We start from the raw sequence: 17,077 nt of genomic DNA, 5'->3' as shown, positions 1-17,077 counted from the left end.
TATTCACAACCAACCCAAAGTTCCAGGTGCCTATTCAGGCAAGTGCTGCACAAGCCAAGTAGGTTATATGCACAAACACCTCTCGGTAATGCAATCAACTGCATGGTTGAAGTACTCTGAGAATTCTCTAAGCGCTTCCCCCAAATACTAGTGCCCTATTCTCATTAATCAGAGTCTGCCACTTCCTGAAACTCCTTTTCCGTTCTTCTTCTAAAAATGTATCTGTGCCATCATCAAGTCATGCTCCACAGCATCAACTCGTTTTTCAGTTTTATAACTGCCTCAATGTGTCTAGTTGTGCATCTGTCTTCATGATGGCTTGATTTGAGGGGAAAGGAGAGCACAAGGAAACAGCATATAGGGCGATCCCTCATAATCTGATCTACTTTATGGAAGTTACATGCCATTCTTAGGTAAACTTTTCGTATCAGTGACTGCAATAAACAAACTACATCACAGTCAAGTATGCAGGGGTCCTTCTTTGTGCTGTAGCTGTATGTTCATGAGATTTTAAAGAGCAAATGGGGGCCCACTGATCTGTAGAAAATGTCTGTCACCCTCATGGATACCTCCTCCGCAAATTGCATGGCCAATGTAAACTTAGCTGGGTGTATGCCTCCAGCCATACACTGTTATCACAACCATTACCATTGCCAGACATACCCAAGCACTCTTTGCACCGGCCTAATGTTCTGGCATCAGCGCAAATGCCACCCACTGCCCCAGATCGTTCACAGGGACAAGGGCAGCAATGCCTGAACATCACAAACCAAAATAGTGAAGAATCCCAGGCTACGTTCTATCTGGTCGATGCAGAGAGAGCTAGATCGCAGCTTCTTCTGCAGGGTAATTCATCTGTCAAATCCACTGGCAGACCACAGAGTTCTCCCACCCCGCAGCCAAGATCCAAATGTCAGGAATCAGGCAGAAAATATGTGCAGTCCACCAGGCAGTGCCGTGCGAAAGCATCTCCCTCTGTGGCTCGGCCACACCCTCACATTTCATACTATTAAAGACTTACTTTCCTCTTGTATGGGATATAGAACAGAAGGTATCTAAGTCAGTCTCTTAGAGACTAATGGGACTGAGGGTAAGGAACGGGATTTAAAATATGAAGGTACATGGCGATTAGATCCTGCTTTGCCCCTTCCTCTGTGCCTTGTAGAGTCTGCAGAAGACCAGAAGGCTTTGTTTATGCTAGAATGTCAGAACAGTTTTAGGGTGTTGAGTATTTTCAAACTTTGCCACATTGACTACAACTTGTGTATGACCTGTGCGATCCTTGCTGAACTGAAAAAGAATACAAAATTAGACTGATTAGAAACCATTAAAAAAAGCTATCTAGATCATAATTTTCTCTTCGCATTTGACAGCCCAAAGAAATCTATGTGCATTTATTGATTCATGTTAAGTATTCTTCATTTTATCGGGACTCTAAACCAGCTACAAGGGCTCCCTTTCTCATAATCGTTTGCCTAGTTTACCCTTAATGGCATAGCACTTTGCTTTTTATTTAAAAAACCATAAGAGATTTTATATAAACCCCCGTCTAGCATCTGCCTCCCAATGCACATCTTCCAATTCTTCTGATTATTATGTCACTCATTGTATTGTTGATCACGTTACCGCTTGCCACTGAATAGAAAATTGCACACTTTATTCAGTGTGCTAATCATGAAGCCTCCATCAGTGACCACTGTGCTTGCCCCTTATTTTATCTTTACCTACTCATTCGCACTGTTACTCACTGCTACAGCAAATGTTTCCACCTTTTCTTTTGGAATACTGTCCTATACGGGCAACCTTCACTCTCCATTACAGTCTAAATTGTGCCTATCCCATTCCACAGAAGCTGGTTTTCTCTCTGGCTCTAGTTATATCGATCAAGCACAACGTATTAAATGTGCTACCCGATTTGCTGATTATCCTTTACTCTTTCTTTCTCATTTTCACTATTCTTTATGTCGGCCACAACTCATAAATGGTTTCACTTTAGATTAATCAGTCATCGGTTCATTTTTTCGATATCTTGGAAAGGGTCTCTATTGACTCCTACTTGCCTGTCTGATGCAGGCCTTCACGGTCGTACTTGACTCTCTTCTATTCTCATTCTACAGAGCTATTCTTGCGGGGGGCGCACTTGTGCATGAACCAAGATGGGCGTTTGCGTTTTGCACTCTGGCAGCCCAGCAGTTTCGCACTGCGCGATAATCCTCCTCTAGTGCACAACTCGCTGCTAACATAGAGCTACATAATGCTGAAGCCTCCGGCACTCTGTTTGGGGCGTGAGAGACCCCCTTATCGGCGACCTGCACCTATGAAAGTAACGGCCCGTTCCCGAATCGGACAGAAGGCGCCAAGAATCACCAAGCCTTGGAGGTGAGACTAGCGATGTGCGGATCATGGGATTGGAGCCGAACGCTGTGCCTGCTCACAGTGACTGAGCTGTGCCTGGCCCCTGCCGCGCTGCGTGGGAAGAATCCTGTGCAGACAGATCTGACACTAAGACTCGGCAGCAGACCAGGTCGGCGAAGGCCATCTTGGAGAGGCACAGAGATGTAGCCAGGATTGTCTAACAAGTGGGGCCTGAGGCTAATGTAGTTGGGCCCACTGCAGTGACCTTTACATTTGTAAATGTCCATATAGCGCTGATGAGAGGGGATTTACAGATTTCGGGTGGGCCTTGCCCACTCAGGCCCTACCCTGTCTACGCCTCTGGAGGGGCAGACCACACTGGGTGTTGTGGATGCTTGGAGACTGTTGCACCTGATGTCCCGCAAGTTCTCTTTCTACTCTACAGTGCACGACTCGTGGATTGACAGATGGTTGCAGTCTGATACCCTGATTGGGCAGATAGATAGGATGGCAATCTTACACAGAACCTTCTCCGACTACTCCCCGGTGTGAAAAGCATGGGACTGGGCGATCGTGGAGACTTAAGCCAAATGCGCTTCTAGATCCTGTCTTTGAGTCAAAGCTCAGAGCTTCTATTGACGAATACTTCGAGATTAACTCTGGGAGAGTGGACTCTCATGCTACCCTGTGGAAAGCCTTCAAGGCATACATCCACGGCGTAGCCCTGGCAAAGGAATGCGGGATCCTGAGAGCAATCCGCCAGACCATTCAAGAGAGTGTGACCCTGCTTGCTTGGCTTGAGGCGCAATACACTATGACTCCTTCAATTGCCACATTCAGAGAGATTGGTGCCGCCCTCAATACTTTCAGGGATCGGGCCGATCAGGAACGCAAATTCCTCAATGACCCCCATGCTGCAAGACAGTATGGGAGAGGGAATGCTCTGGCAGGCTATTGGCCAGACTGGCGCGACAACAGAACATTACTCACCATATCGCCCTGATTGAACGAGCGGATGGGGCTCTAGTCCATACCATTTGCTCTTTTTATGAGTTGCTATACGCAAACAACAATACAGTACCTGCGTCTGATATCGAAACATTCCCTGACGACCTTCCGCTCTCAGGGCTGTCGATCAAAGCCAGAGTAGCATTAGATCGCCTAATATCCGTTGAGGAGACACTGAGAGCCATCCAATCACTCGCGTCAGGCAAATCCCCCAAATCTGAGGGCTTAGCCATTGAATTTTATAAATGCTACAAGGTTCGCCTGGTGCCCGGACTGTCGCTGTGTGGGAGGAATCCTGTGCAACTGGGAGACTACCCCCCACGCTACGGTAAGCGGTTATCTCAGTATTACTGAAGCCCGATAAGCCTGCCACGCAATGCAGCTCCTATCGCCCCCTCTCATTGATAAACAGCAACATGAAGATCTTCACCAAGGTACTGGCCCTTTGGCTTGCCCCATACATGACATTTATTATTCACCCAGATCAAGCTGGATTCATACCGGGGCGCTGCACGGTTCGAAACATAAGCGCTTTATTAACATTCTGGCCCGGATAGATCCAGAGGCGCAAGCAGTGGCTGCAGCACTAGACATGCAAAAGGTCTTCGACTCGGTATCCTGGCTGTTCCTGTGGGCCGTGTTGGAAAAGAGCAACTTTGACTCCCGCTTCATCTAGTGGGTGAGGTTATTTTATACCCTCCTGGTGGCCAGGGAGTACATTAATGGCCTTCTCTCTGCTCAGTTCGACACCGCCAGGGGGACTATGCAGGGCTGCCCTTTTTCACCCCTGATATTTGCAGTGGCGATTGAACCCCTGGCAGATGGAATCCGCCAGAACCATGCACACAGAGGCATGAGGCTTACAGGAGAGCCCAAGATTATCTCGCTCTATGCAGATGACCCGCTGCTATATGTATGCAACCCTGAAGCAAACCTTGAACCAATCATGAGCGATGTTCTCCTCTTTGGTACCCTTTCTGGACCCAGGGTCAATTGCACCAAGTCCAAACTGTTTCTGCTGACGGACAACACAGATGCCCCGCGGGACCTCCTTGGGTTCATCTGTCCCCATCATAGATCAAATACCATGGTCATCACGTGCCACTAGACTTCACTATATGACCGAAACAACGGGGGCTATCTTTCAACGCTTCTGCGAAAGCTAAGCATATGGGCAAAGATACCAATCATTGTGGCAGGAAGGATTACACTCCTCAAGATGGTTGTGCTCCCGCAGTTACTATAACGATTCCTAAATGTCCCTCTCTGGCTTGTGGCCGTGCTTTTTGAAAAACTTAAATCCACAATCAACAGCTTTCTGTGGCATTCAGGTGCAGTCCAGCTGAAATGGGACACGTTGACTAGACCATACAATATGGGCGGGTTGGCTGCTCCGAACTTTGAGAGATACTGGATTACAGCTCAGGCACAATATGCAGCATATTGGTTTGATTCCGATAGCCCTCTTCTTCATGTCAAGCTGGAACAGCAGGCAGCTGGAACCCGAGATATATGGTCCCTGGTTATTCCTCCATTGGACCAGTGTTTGGGGGACACTGACCCAGCTGGGGTTACGATATTTGCATGAGGTAAAATCTGGAAACAGGTGGGTGTCCCCAATCCATTGCATGGTGACCTTCCCCTGTGGAACTGTTTGCCAGGAACCCCCTCGATGGACAAGATGACTGCACGCAATTGGCCAGCGGCCGGTTATGGTCTCCTCCGAGACTTCTATGCGATCGGGTCCTTCATGGAGTGGCAGGACTTTCTCAAGCCCCTGAGGACACGTCCCTCCCAATGGCTGCACTATGCTGGCCTACGCCGAGCGATCGAGGATAGGTGGAAAGAGATTCCCCCCAGCACCCCCCTAATGACTCACTACTAGCACTAGTCATGGAGGGCACCACGACTCGCCGGGGAGTGTCCAGATTATACATGCTGCTCCAGGACCGGGCATGCCAACCACTACAGAAGCTCAGAGAGACCTGGAGTAGGGACCTGGGTATTGAAATAACCGACGAGATCTCGGACTCCATGTGTGCTCGCACCCATGAGGTTTCCTTTATCTCTAGATTTCGATTGATTTAGTTCAAGCTGCTGCATAGATATCACTACACCCCTGCTAGACTGCACCATATGTCACAGGAGTGCTCCTCCAAGTGTCTGAGATGTAGCACCAATAATGCAGGATACATCCACATGCTCTGGGCCTGTCCGACAATTGCTGCTTTCTGGGAGGGGGTGTGCGAGGGTGTGTCGGTAATGTTGGACTGTATGGTTGCACCATGCCCAAGGACATGCTTATTTCACGAGTTTCCACAGCTCTGGCGCATCAATAGGAAATTGGCTGGTATTTGTATGTTATTAGCTATATGCAGCATTTTGTTACTATGGATGCACCCCTATGGTCTCACTCGTAACCAATGGCTCCACGCCGTCACATGGGCCTCTGACACTGAGGAGCGCTGCGTCGTTATGCAATCAACAGCCAGCAGACCAAAGAACACATGGCCCACCTTTTGCACCTATCTGCAATCACTGAACACGCTGACGCCCCTGCACACCTCAAACTATAGTGAGGGTGAGAATGACTGTCACTTGGCCCTATCTCAGCCATCATATTTGCACAATGTACATGACACCAGAACTAGTCTTAGTGTGGTATACTTTTGTGATGGTACTTCGCAAAGTAATGTTTACCTATGTCTCTTTTGTAATGCCAAGCAATATAAATAAAGTTTTAATTTAAAAAAAAAAAAGGATTCTTGCTCTTCCTATTTCCTCCTTGACAGTCTGCTTGCTTAAGCAAAGTTTTGGATGGGAACCACTCTCGTTTCCTTAACCCATCAATGGCTGAAAAAAAGATCATTTTCACCAGCTTCCTCTCCCCTCACCCATTTTCTCCTTTGAAGACATTTTCCATCAAGCTCTAGCCTTATCTTATTTTTTTTTTAACAAGTGTTTGTTTTAAACCAAGGCAGGACAGTTAACAAATAGTGTTGCATGATAATATTACTAATTTTTGACAATTCCCTTTAGGTCTTACACTACCCCACCCCTCCTCCCCTCCCCCCCTCTGGTCCCCAGGCTGCCTCTCACAGTTCCTTCGTTCTGTGGCATCGTCCACTGCCCTCGCCATTCAGGTGGTGTCTTGATCCTTCAAGGCCCATCGAGTGTTGAGCGGTTTAAATGTTAAGGCGGGAAATCGCTGGTCATAGTCCACTACTGGGGCCCAGACATTCTGGAAGCGGTGCAGGACTCCCGCCCTCGCTGCGGTCACTTTTTCCGCGATCAGGATGTCCCATAATTTTCCCCACCAGTGGGCCTTACAGGGGCCGTCTGGGGATTCCAGAAGCAGACTAGCACAGTTTTGCCAGCCAGGAGGCATTGCGTTACTAATTTCGCTCTGGTTCCGGAACGGGGGTATACCACGGGGGTCGGAACCCCCAGTAGGACGGTTTCGGGTTCCAGGGGGAGTGCCATCCCGGTAATTTGTTCGATCGTTGTCAGGCACCGTTCCCAGAAATGCTGGATCTTTGGGCAGGCCCACCACATGTGAAAGAAGGAACCAGGCTGGGGGCATCCTCTCCAGCAGGAATAGTCCACCCGTGGGTTCATATGTTGTAGCCTAAGAAGGGGGCAGTACCAGCGCAGCATGAGCTTGTATGCGCATTCTTTGTTGGTGACGCAGGTAGATGAGGAGTGGGTGCGTGTCCAGATGTCCACCCAGGTCTGGTCGTCAATCGGGTGACCCAGGTCGGCCTCCCATTGGGCCATGCATCGCGTTCTTGCACTTAGGGAGTCCACCAGGAAGCGTCTGTACAAGGTCGAGATCCTGCACCGGGATGGTAGGTTTGAGCGGTAGCTCAATGGGGGTAAGAGGGCTAGCCGCCTGGAGGGTTTGGGGGTGCAAGCACCAGTGGCGGAGCTGGCAATATGTAAACCTGTCTCTTTCCTGCAGTTGGAACATCACCTTACATTGTTCGAAGGTGCGGGGTATGTTCCCGGCATATAGCTGTTCCAGGGTCTCAAGGCCACCGTCTATCCAGTTCTGGAAGTTAGAGGGGGTTGTCCCCTACGAGAAGTTTGGGTTATGAAAGATTGGAGAGAGGGCTTTGTCCTCTTGGGATTCCCTTTTGTTTCAGAGCCCAGTCCCAGGAGCTTAGCGTGTGTTTGGTTGTTAGTAAGAGTCTCTTCCAGCACCCTCTTAGGGAGGGTTGGTTATGTGGGAAGAATCGCAAGGGGAGCGGTAGTTGGGCTTGCTCCAGTTCCACCCATCTGGGGCAGTCTGTGGTTATCTGCCAAGCGTGGATGTGTGTTAACTGTGCTGCCGCCCTATAGGCCCGAAGGTCGGGGACCCCTAGCCCCCACAGTCTGGAGCTGTCAACCAGAGTTTTATGGGGGATTCTGGCCTTCTTGCCTCTCCATATGCATCCATATGCATTCTCCAGCATTTTCCTCTGTAGGTACAGAAGAGCTGGTGTTGGGATGGCTACTGCGAGGGAGGAGCAAGCGTAGAGGAATCTCGGACGCAAGTTCATTTATTTTGGCGGCTGTGATCCGTCCCATTAGTGAGATTTCCTGAGTGCACCAGCGCTTCAGGTCCCCTTCCAGTTCTCGAAATAGTTTGGGGAAGTTTGCCTGGTATGTGTCTCTTGGGTTTGCCGTAATGTGAACTCCCAGGTAGGGGAGCTCTAGCCTTATCTTGACTATAGTGATACACTGTACATTGGTTATCTTGCTGTTTGTTGTCCATTTCATTATATTTTTCATCCCCTGTCAGAATTAGTTATGAGCTCCCTTATTTTGTTCATTTTTCTACCTACCTTTCTTATATGCTGTGGCTCTCTGTGAAGTATTGTTCCAAATTTCTATTCCTATGCATTGCATTCAAACAATTCTATTAATCAATCCTGAATGCTCATTATCAGTCATATGTAACTACTCATCATTTTATAATCTAAGGTCTACCTCTTGTTGTGTTTTGTCAGCTCTTCATGCACTCCGGCCCTACTCTATATTTCGCTCATTCTCTTTATTTGCACTCAAATTATGGTATCATCTTCCTCCCACAATGTGACTGGCCCCCATAAATGTCTCAAACATTATTTTTCATTTCAAGATTTGCCTCCCTATGTTTTTGGTCGTTAAACTCTGGATAAAGAGGATCATACATTGAATAAATAATAATTATGTTTACCAGCTGCACATGCTCTAAATTGTGGTCTAAAAGACATTTCTTACCTTAGAGTCATCTGTCCCAGAGAGTGTGCTGGTCTCATCCTCATCTGGATTTTCTAGGTCTGACTCCTCAGAAGCAATAGGCACTAAGACTGTGAGGTTCGGGTTGTTGATAAAGTTGCTTGTGTGATCTAGTTCGTCCATAAGAAACTGTTCTTTTGCAAGCACGCCATCCACAAAGTTAAATTCAGATTTAGAGTCTTGACCTGTGTCCACATGATTCTGGACATAATTGTCCTTTTTCATGTTGTCATCATCCTGTTTGGGCTTCCTGCGAAATATCTTATACATGGTTTTCTTCACAAAGTCAACACCTCTGGTGATTCTGCCAATAGCAATCTGCAGATTGTTCATCTCCCCATCTTCATCAGATGCTGAAAGGTTGTCTGCACTAAAAGAGCTAAGCAACAGGGCCAGGAACAGATTCAGCACCTGAAACGAAACAAGAGATAGAGTGCTTGGTCAGTCATAGCTAGAAGGTAAGGCATTTTCAACTTCGGAACTAAGTGATAACTGCACATGGAATATGTTCCGTAGACTTCTTGCAGGCCCACTTGGGGTCCGTTAAGCGTAATTCTAAAGTTTGCGATATATTTAAACTTGGCTCTATTTTTTTCATACAGTTAATTTGCTAGATCTCTGAATATAGTGCTTTCTTGGGTTGGTGCTAGTTGAGGTTTGATGAAGTGTAATGCCAGCTCAGCCACCACCAAAATTAATAACACCAGATGCTTTAGAATCTTGGCATGGCGACAAAAACAATGTCACAAGTAGGTTTACACAAGGTTATCTATTTAGCAAGCCTAACATAGACAATGGCACATGCTATCGACAAGAACTTCCTCTCAAAAGGATATTTTAGATGAACACATTACTTACTCCTAGTAGTGTTCTTTCGATTGGATGTTCTTCCCACGTATTCCGCATTTTCTATATATTTGTATGTCTGCTTCCAGCTTCGAAAACCCTTTTCAGACTATCAGGCGCTGTGCCTTGTCGAGTCATGGCCCTCGTTGGCCTCCTTCCTGTCCTCGGCTGTGATGGTGACGCTGGTATAAGTAGCTTGCGCCGCACCAGTTGCATCAGTTTTTGTTTTTTCTTCCCTATGCTCGGGCATCTAAAAGGTATGACCCAGACATTGAAAGAGAGGAAGGTGTAAAAATACAGAAATTCTTGGCAAGATAGAGGGGTAGGATTGAAGGGCGATAAGCAATATGTGGGAGGAACAGCCAGTTCGAAAGAACATTACAAGGGGTGAGTAATTTGTTCTTCGAATTAATTGTGTTCTAGAACTTATTCCTCATCTTTGATAGACTCCCAAAGCAGTATGTAGAAGGAGGTGGGAACAGAATATATTGCTGATTAATGATTAATGATTAATGCTGTGAAGTGAAGCCTTGTCAAAGCTTGCCTCCTGACCTGATATAGAATACAGGCAATAGTATTTGCTGAACGTGTGCAAAGATGGCCAAGTTGCCACACTACAAATGTCTTGTATGGGCACCACTTTCTGAAGAGTCGATTAAGTAGGCACTCCCCGGGTGGAATACGCTCTTAAACCATTGGGCAGATCTTTGCCAGCCAATGTATAGCATTCCGAAATGCATACAATTATCCAGCAAGAGATGGTTTGTTTGGTGACCTGAATAGCCCACAAACAGCTGGTCATCTTGCCTTATTTTGGACATTCTACAAATCAATGTAATATCTCATTCTCCTCACAGAGATGAGGAGGTGGATAAAAAGCAGGCAATACATTTTTTGTAGCTAAATTGAACTCTGATAGCACCTTCGGTAAGAAAGAAGGATGTACCCTCAAGACCACCTTTTCCTTAAAAAGGGTAGTAAAGTGTAGTTTAGAAGAAAGAGCGTGAAGCTCATTGACTCTGTGGGCTAATTTAATCACCATCAGAAAAATAGTCTTAAGTGTTAACATTCTGAGCGGAAAAGCATGTAAGGGGTCAAAAGTTGCCCCATTAGGTACTTCAACACCAAATTCATGTCCCAAACAGGTACAATAAATGGAACCGGGGGAAAACTGTTTGTTAGTCCCTTTAAGAACTGAATTACTGAAGGGACTTTGAAGTAGGACCCCTCATCCGGTGAACGTGCAGCCAAATAACCCTTTACCGTAGCCTACCATAACACCTGGAGCCCCCGATTGGCCAGATTTAGCAAAAATGATAATACAGAATATGTTTTGCATGTAAAAGGATCAATAGTCTTATCTCTGAACCAGCTTCAGAATTTATTCCAACTGCAGCGGTACACAGATCTTGTTGCTGGCCTTCTGGCCTAAAGCATCACCTCCATTACACCTTCCAGAAGGTCCCAATCTTTGTATCTTATCCTCTCAGAAACCAGGAGTGAAGGTTCAGAGTATTGATTTTTGGATGAACAAGGAGACCCCCTCTTGCGAGAGAAAGACCTCTCTTTTGGGAAGACGAATTGAAGGGAGATAGCCATCTCTTAAAGTTCTGGCTAGCACGGTCTCCTGACCCAATCTGGAGCAAACAGGATCATGGATTTCCCAAACTTTCTCAACCTCCTGATGACATGATAACATGATGAATGATGGGAACTGTTGGAAACACATACAGAAGTGGAAATTCATAGTCCACTAGGAACACGTCTCGGAAGCGACTGCTTCTATATTTTCTTCTCCAGCTAGGTGAACACCTAGCAGAGGGATTCCTTCTCTTAGTGACCAAAACCAGAGCTACCTTGCTTCTCTGCACAGAGGTACAGACCATACTCCTGCTCTTGTTAAGGTAGTACATGGCCACTGTATTGTTAGTCATTATCAGGACAGTCTTCTCCCACACAGAAGACAGAAAATCCATCAGCGTAAGTCTGATGGCACTCAGCTCTGAAAGGTTGATGTGAAGTTTGGACTCCGATGGAGACTAACGACCACTGATTGAAAGGTTGTTCATATGGGCTCCCCAACTTGTAAGGGAGGCATCTGTCAAAACTGTCATCTCCGATCATGGTTGCCAACAAGGTTCTCCTTTCATCACACTCTCCCGACAGGCCCACCAAAGTAGATCCTGTGCAAACTTATACGGGACCTGAAGAAGGTCTGTCATTCTGCCAGGGCTAACTGTGACCACTGGGAACTGAGGGCCCACTGAAAGGCCCACATTCTCAAATGGGCTTCTGGCACCAGGAAAATGCAGGACGCCATGAGGCCAAGCAACCTTAGAAAGTCGAAGGCTAGAAGATACTAGCAACTCTGAAACCTTTGGACCATTTGCGAACGGTGTTGAGCCCTCAACTCGGGGACAAGGCTTTTCCCGAGGACAAATCCAGGAACGCTCCAATAAACTGAAGCTTGGTGTGAAGTAGGACTTCTTGAAATTCAGGGAGAAGGTCAGCCTGTGGAGAAAGTGGCAAGTGTGACTGAGATGATCCAAAGCCTGTTCGGGAGAACAAGCTCTGATCAGAAAATCGTCCAGGTAGGGGCAGATATGAACCTCATCCCTCCTTAGACTTGCTGCCACCACCACCATGAGCTTGGTGAAGACCCTCGGGGCAGAGGTAAGCCCGAATGGTAGGATCCGAAATTGAAACATACAAGTAAGCATCTTGAAGAGCCAATGACACCAACCAATCCTGAAGTTGAGGGGCCTGAAGAATCTGTCAAAGAATTACCACCTTGAACTTGTCCTTCCTGAGGAACCTGTTCAAGCGTTTCAAATCCAAGATAGGTTGCAGTCCTTCATCCTTCTTGAGGATTGGAAAATAGGGAGAGTACCAACTTTGATTCCTCTCCTCTACAGGTACAGTGTGATGGGGCGTCCGGATTAACGGCACTCCCGGGCTCGGGGACCTAGGCTTCGGCTATTAGCTGTATCTCTTGTGCGTCCTTCCGGTCTGGCCGCACCCGATCCGTGCAGTAGGGTCCAGCCTTCCACAGTGCAACATTCCATCCATGCAAGGCCACGCCCCCAACACAGGAAACAGTATTTCCAGACCGACTGACTGCATGACTTCGCGTTGCTATTTTTACTACGAGTAACCACACGCTCCGTGATTTTGTGCTTCATTTCTACCTAACTCTAAAACCTCCAGAGTCTTGTTCGTCCCTTCTCTGACTTATCTCAATTCCCCTGACATTCTGTGGTTGATCTTTTCGCTAGTGTATCCCTCTGCAAGCTCTGTGTTCCATGAGGGCGTACCCTCATCAGCCATCCCATCCGCCCACACACACGCACAGAACCCATATTGACAATATCAGGTAGGCGGGTAGACTAGGGGGACTCAAACGGGAAGCTTCCCATAGATCGGATTTAACTCATACCTGCTCCTTTAAACCATACCCGTTCCTTAGATGGCAGGAGGATCCGCAGCATTGGTCTCTCGGGACCACAACTCCCAGCAGTCCGCTGGAAGCATCATACGCGAGATCCCATCTTCCACGGTACGTCCAATTGGGGAAGGGTTTAGTAGCTGTCTATCACGTCCCTCTTTCCTGTCTCTCTACCCTTTCCAGAGCTCTGTAAGAAACGTTTCCTTCTCCATTGTTGCTTCCGCCACGGCCAAAGCGCTACCAGTTCCTGACTAGGGTAAGCTCTTTTGAGGACTGTGCTCCAGAGTACCCAGGAGGATCACAGAGACCTGGGCTCCTATAATCCGTCTCTCCTGTCTCGTAGCAGGATACTGCAGGATCTATCCTGAGGATCTGGCACATCTCCATACAGTCATTCGCACCTTAGATCTGACCGTAACCAGCGTTCCCCAGCAGCACACCATAGGGGTTTCTCTCCCAAGAGAGTTTCCCTGGGGGCTTCTCTCTGGGCTAGCCTAGGGCTGGGCCACGGAGGGGTCACCAGGTGGATTCTCCCTACTGTAATCCACCCTGCGGGAACAGGTAAGCGACTTCCAGTGTAATGACAGTTGGATAACTATATGTTGGGTATTTCTTGACATACATTTTGAGCCAAGCATAACAGAGAGCAACGCCTATTACAACTGTCGACACTGACAGTCGCTGCCATGGATCAGCAGGTACAACAGTTAATCTCGGCCATGCAGTCATTTGCTGCAGAGGTACAGCATTTAAAACAGGAGAACACCACGTTACGACAGCAGCAGTTGGGGCGTTCTCCTTACTGTTCTGAAGTCCCTCTGGGGCCGTTACCAGGGGCTCGATTCGAAGGGAATTCACATAAAGTTAAAGAATTTCTGGACTCATGTATGGTTCAGTTCGCATTCAAAGGCACATATTTTCTCACAGACAGAGACCAGGTGGTTACATGATTTCACACATGGTAAGTCTGGCCCTGGCATTACAACACCACTAGTCACAACCAATAACCCTATCCTAGATACCCATACCATGTTTAGTAACAGAATACGAAGTATGTTTGGGAGGCAGGAGAATACGGTGGCCTCTCAGTAACAACTCCTAGATTTCTAGCAAGGTAGCCAGGACATTCTCACATATAACAAGATTCAAGCAGATGACCAGTGAAACCACATGGCCAGATGATGCATTAACCACCATCTTCAGGGGGGGCTTGTCTGAGGATCTGAAAGACGAGGTCTCATGGGTGCCTCGTCCTCATTCCCTGACTGAATTCATTGCATTAGTCATGCAACTGGATTATCAAATGAAGGTGCGACAGATGGAAAGGAAAATAGGCTGGACAACTAGACCCCCGCCAGACACAACTCTGGCAGGAAACCGTGCCACACTCGCGGATTAATCCATGCAGTTAGGTGCAGCAGCTAGATGCCCTCTGTCACCAGAAGAGCCCTACCATCAGTTCCAAGGTGTTTTTTACACTGCTGAATACACAGAGCTACCCCCTCATAGACGGGACGACTGTGTCATTGAGCTGATCCCAGATCAACCATTACCATTTGGGAGAATGTATATCCTGTCTGCAAAAGAAAAAGAAGTCCTTCGGGAATATTTACAAACCAACCTCAAGAATGGCCTTATCACAGAATCATCCTCTGCGGCGGCAGCCTCACTCTTCTTTATACCCAAGAAGAACATCTCTGAGCTATATCCATGTATTGACTTCCGCGGGTTGAATAAAATCACAATCTCCGACCGATACCCTAGGTCCCTCATACCGGATATCCTGGAGGCCACTATTTACACCAAACTGGACCTCCGAAGGGGCCTTTCACTTGATCAGAATCAGAGAAGGTGATGAGTCAAAGACGGCGTTCCGCACACCTTTTGGGAATTATCAGCATCGGGTAATGCCCTTTGGACTGACCAATGCCCCAGCCGTCTTCCAAAGGTCTATAGATCACCTATTTGCGGACATTCTCTTACATTATGTCATCATCTACCTTGAAGATATTCTCGTCTACTTGTTCTCCTCTCAAGAACAGGAGAAACCTGTCACCGAAGTCCTTCGGCGGCTGCAGCAAAATCATTTGTTCTGCAAACTGGACAAATGTTTATTGCATTAATCCCAGGTGATTTACCTGGGGTATGTTCTGTCCGCAGAGGGAACAGCTATGGATCCCAAGAAGATCTCAGTGCTTTCACACTGGCCAGCGCCGGCCTCCGCCAAGGACATCCAATGCTTTATAGGATTTGCTAACTTCTATAAACGCTTTATTCGCCATTTCTCAACTCTGACGCAGCCCATGACAGCCCTACTGAAGAAAGGGTTTCCCTTTCACTGGTCCACAACGGCCCAACTGGCCTTTGAGGTTCTAAAGAAGCTCTTCACTCAGGCACCGATTCTTATCACTCCGGACCAGAACCACAAGTTTATTGTGGAGACGGATGCCTCACAGCATGCCTTAGGGGCTGTGTTACTACAGCTAGATGCGCAGGGTCAGGAATGCCCAGTGGCGTCTCTCTCCAAAACTCTATTGCCTGCATAACTAACTACACCGTTCTTGAAAAAGAGCTCTTGGCTATCAAACAGGCTTTTGAGGAGTGGTGTCACCTGTTGCTCGGAGCCAAGTACGCAGTGGAAGTCAGAACTGATCATCGCAATCCGCGGGCCTTAATATTCGCCCAGACGTGCAACAGTCGCCAGGCACATTGGGCACATTTCTTCTTCCCTTACAGGATTACGTTTTCCTTCATTCCAGGCCGAAGAAACCTACGGGCTGATGCCTTATCAAGGAAGGAAAGGGTAACTGAGGCTCAATTCAGAACCAAACCCATCTTCCCCAGAACGGTAGTGGTTCAAGCATTCAGAGACTTCCTGACACAAATCAAGGAACCTTCCGAGTCGATGCAGAAACAACAAGCCTCTGTCCTGGAACACTATCAGTTAACGAATAATGGAGGGTGCTTTTTCTACGGTCCAAGACCATACGTCACTACGAAAGGGCTACAGATGGAGGTCCTGGGGATGTGTCATGATTCCAAAGATGCTGAACATTGAGGGACAGCGAATACTAAGGAATTGGTACTACGCTACTTCTGGTGGCCTTCACTAAACCAGGATGTCCAGAAGTATGTGGCCTCATGTGCGGTCTGTCTCCAGTCCAAATCACCACACACTTCACCTCTCAGAGAACTGGTCAGGATGCCTATACCGACTAAACCTTGGCAGATCATTTCCACTGATTTTGTGGTAGAACTGCCTCTTTCAGGAAAGTGTTCTGCCATCATGGTTACGATAGATTCCTTTTCCAAGATGGCACATTTCATCCCGATGCCAAGTCTCCCTTCAGCAGCTAGAATGACGTGTATCTATATAGATCAGATCTTCTCTTTGCATGAATTACCAGAGGTTATTATTTCGGACTGCGGGTCCCAATACACCTCTCGCTATTGGAAGCAAGTCTGTTCTTTCCTTGGGATTTCTCATGCACTCAGCTCTGGCTACCACCAGCAATCTAACGGGCAGACTGAGCGGCTGAATCAAACACTTGAAGGTTATCTCTGTAGCTATGTGTCCACAGCACAGGATGATTGGAAATACCTCTTACCTACTGCAGAATATGCATACAACAACTCCTACCACTCTTCCATCAGGACCAGTCCATTTTACTGTTCATATGGATTTTATCCCACATCATTCCCCTCGTTGGTTCCTCCGGCTTCCCCGTTTGCCGACGTGGATCAGCTGATTGAAAACATTCAACAGGGTCACAAGGCAGCCCGAACAGCTCTCCATGAGGCACAGGAAAGACTCAAGGCATTTGCCGATCGGCGCAGAACCCCTGCACCTAAGATTGCAATAGGAGATTATGTATGGCTGTCATCACGATTCCTCCCACGTCACCTGGTGCCATCTAAACTGTCTCCGAGATACTTTGGACCTTTTCGGGTCTTGTCCCAAGCTGGGACCGCAGCTTTTAGGCTCTGTCTTCCATATTCCTGGGCTGCATAGATCCAGTGTTTCAAGTGTCATAACTGAAGCTGGATAAACAAAGTCGCTTTCATTCTAAAGTCACAACGCAACCCCCTCCAATACTCACCTCCTCTAGACCGGAATTCGTAGTGGCCGAGATCTGTGACTCCCATTACCACAGGGGGAAA

At 47.5% G+C, this 17,077-nt stretch overlaps 1 protein-coding gene across 3 annotated transcripts in view; it reads right to left on the bottom strand.

The window, feature by feature from the left end:
- Window positions 1-17,077, bottom strand: part of LOC138521307 (sodium channel protein type 4 subunit alpha-like) — a 3,496,387-nt gene that overhangs the window by 1,214,203 nt on the left and 2,265,107 nt on the right. For all 3 annotated transcript variants that reach the window (XM_069634046.1, XM_069634045.1, XM_069634044.1), the window contains one exon: window positions 8,608-9,036. In XM_069634046.1, the coding sequence (XP_069490147.1) occupies window positions 8,608-9,036 (429 nt within the window). The remainder of the gene's footprint in view (window positions 1-8,607; window positions 9,037-17,077) is intronic.

Source organism: Ambystoma mexicanum, chromosome 13 (assembly GCF_040938575.1).
Source record: "Ambystoma mexicanum isolate Mex_15411 chromosome 13, UKY_AmexF1_1, whole genome shotgun sequence".
Classification (NCBI taxonomy): Eukaryota; Metazoa; Chordata; class Amphibia; order Caudata; family Ambystomatidae; genus Ambystoma; species Ambystoma mexicanum.
This window is presented reverse-complemented; position numbering and strand designations above follow the sequence as displayed.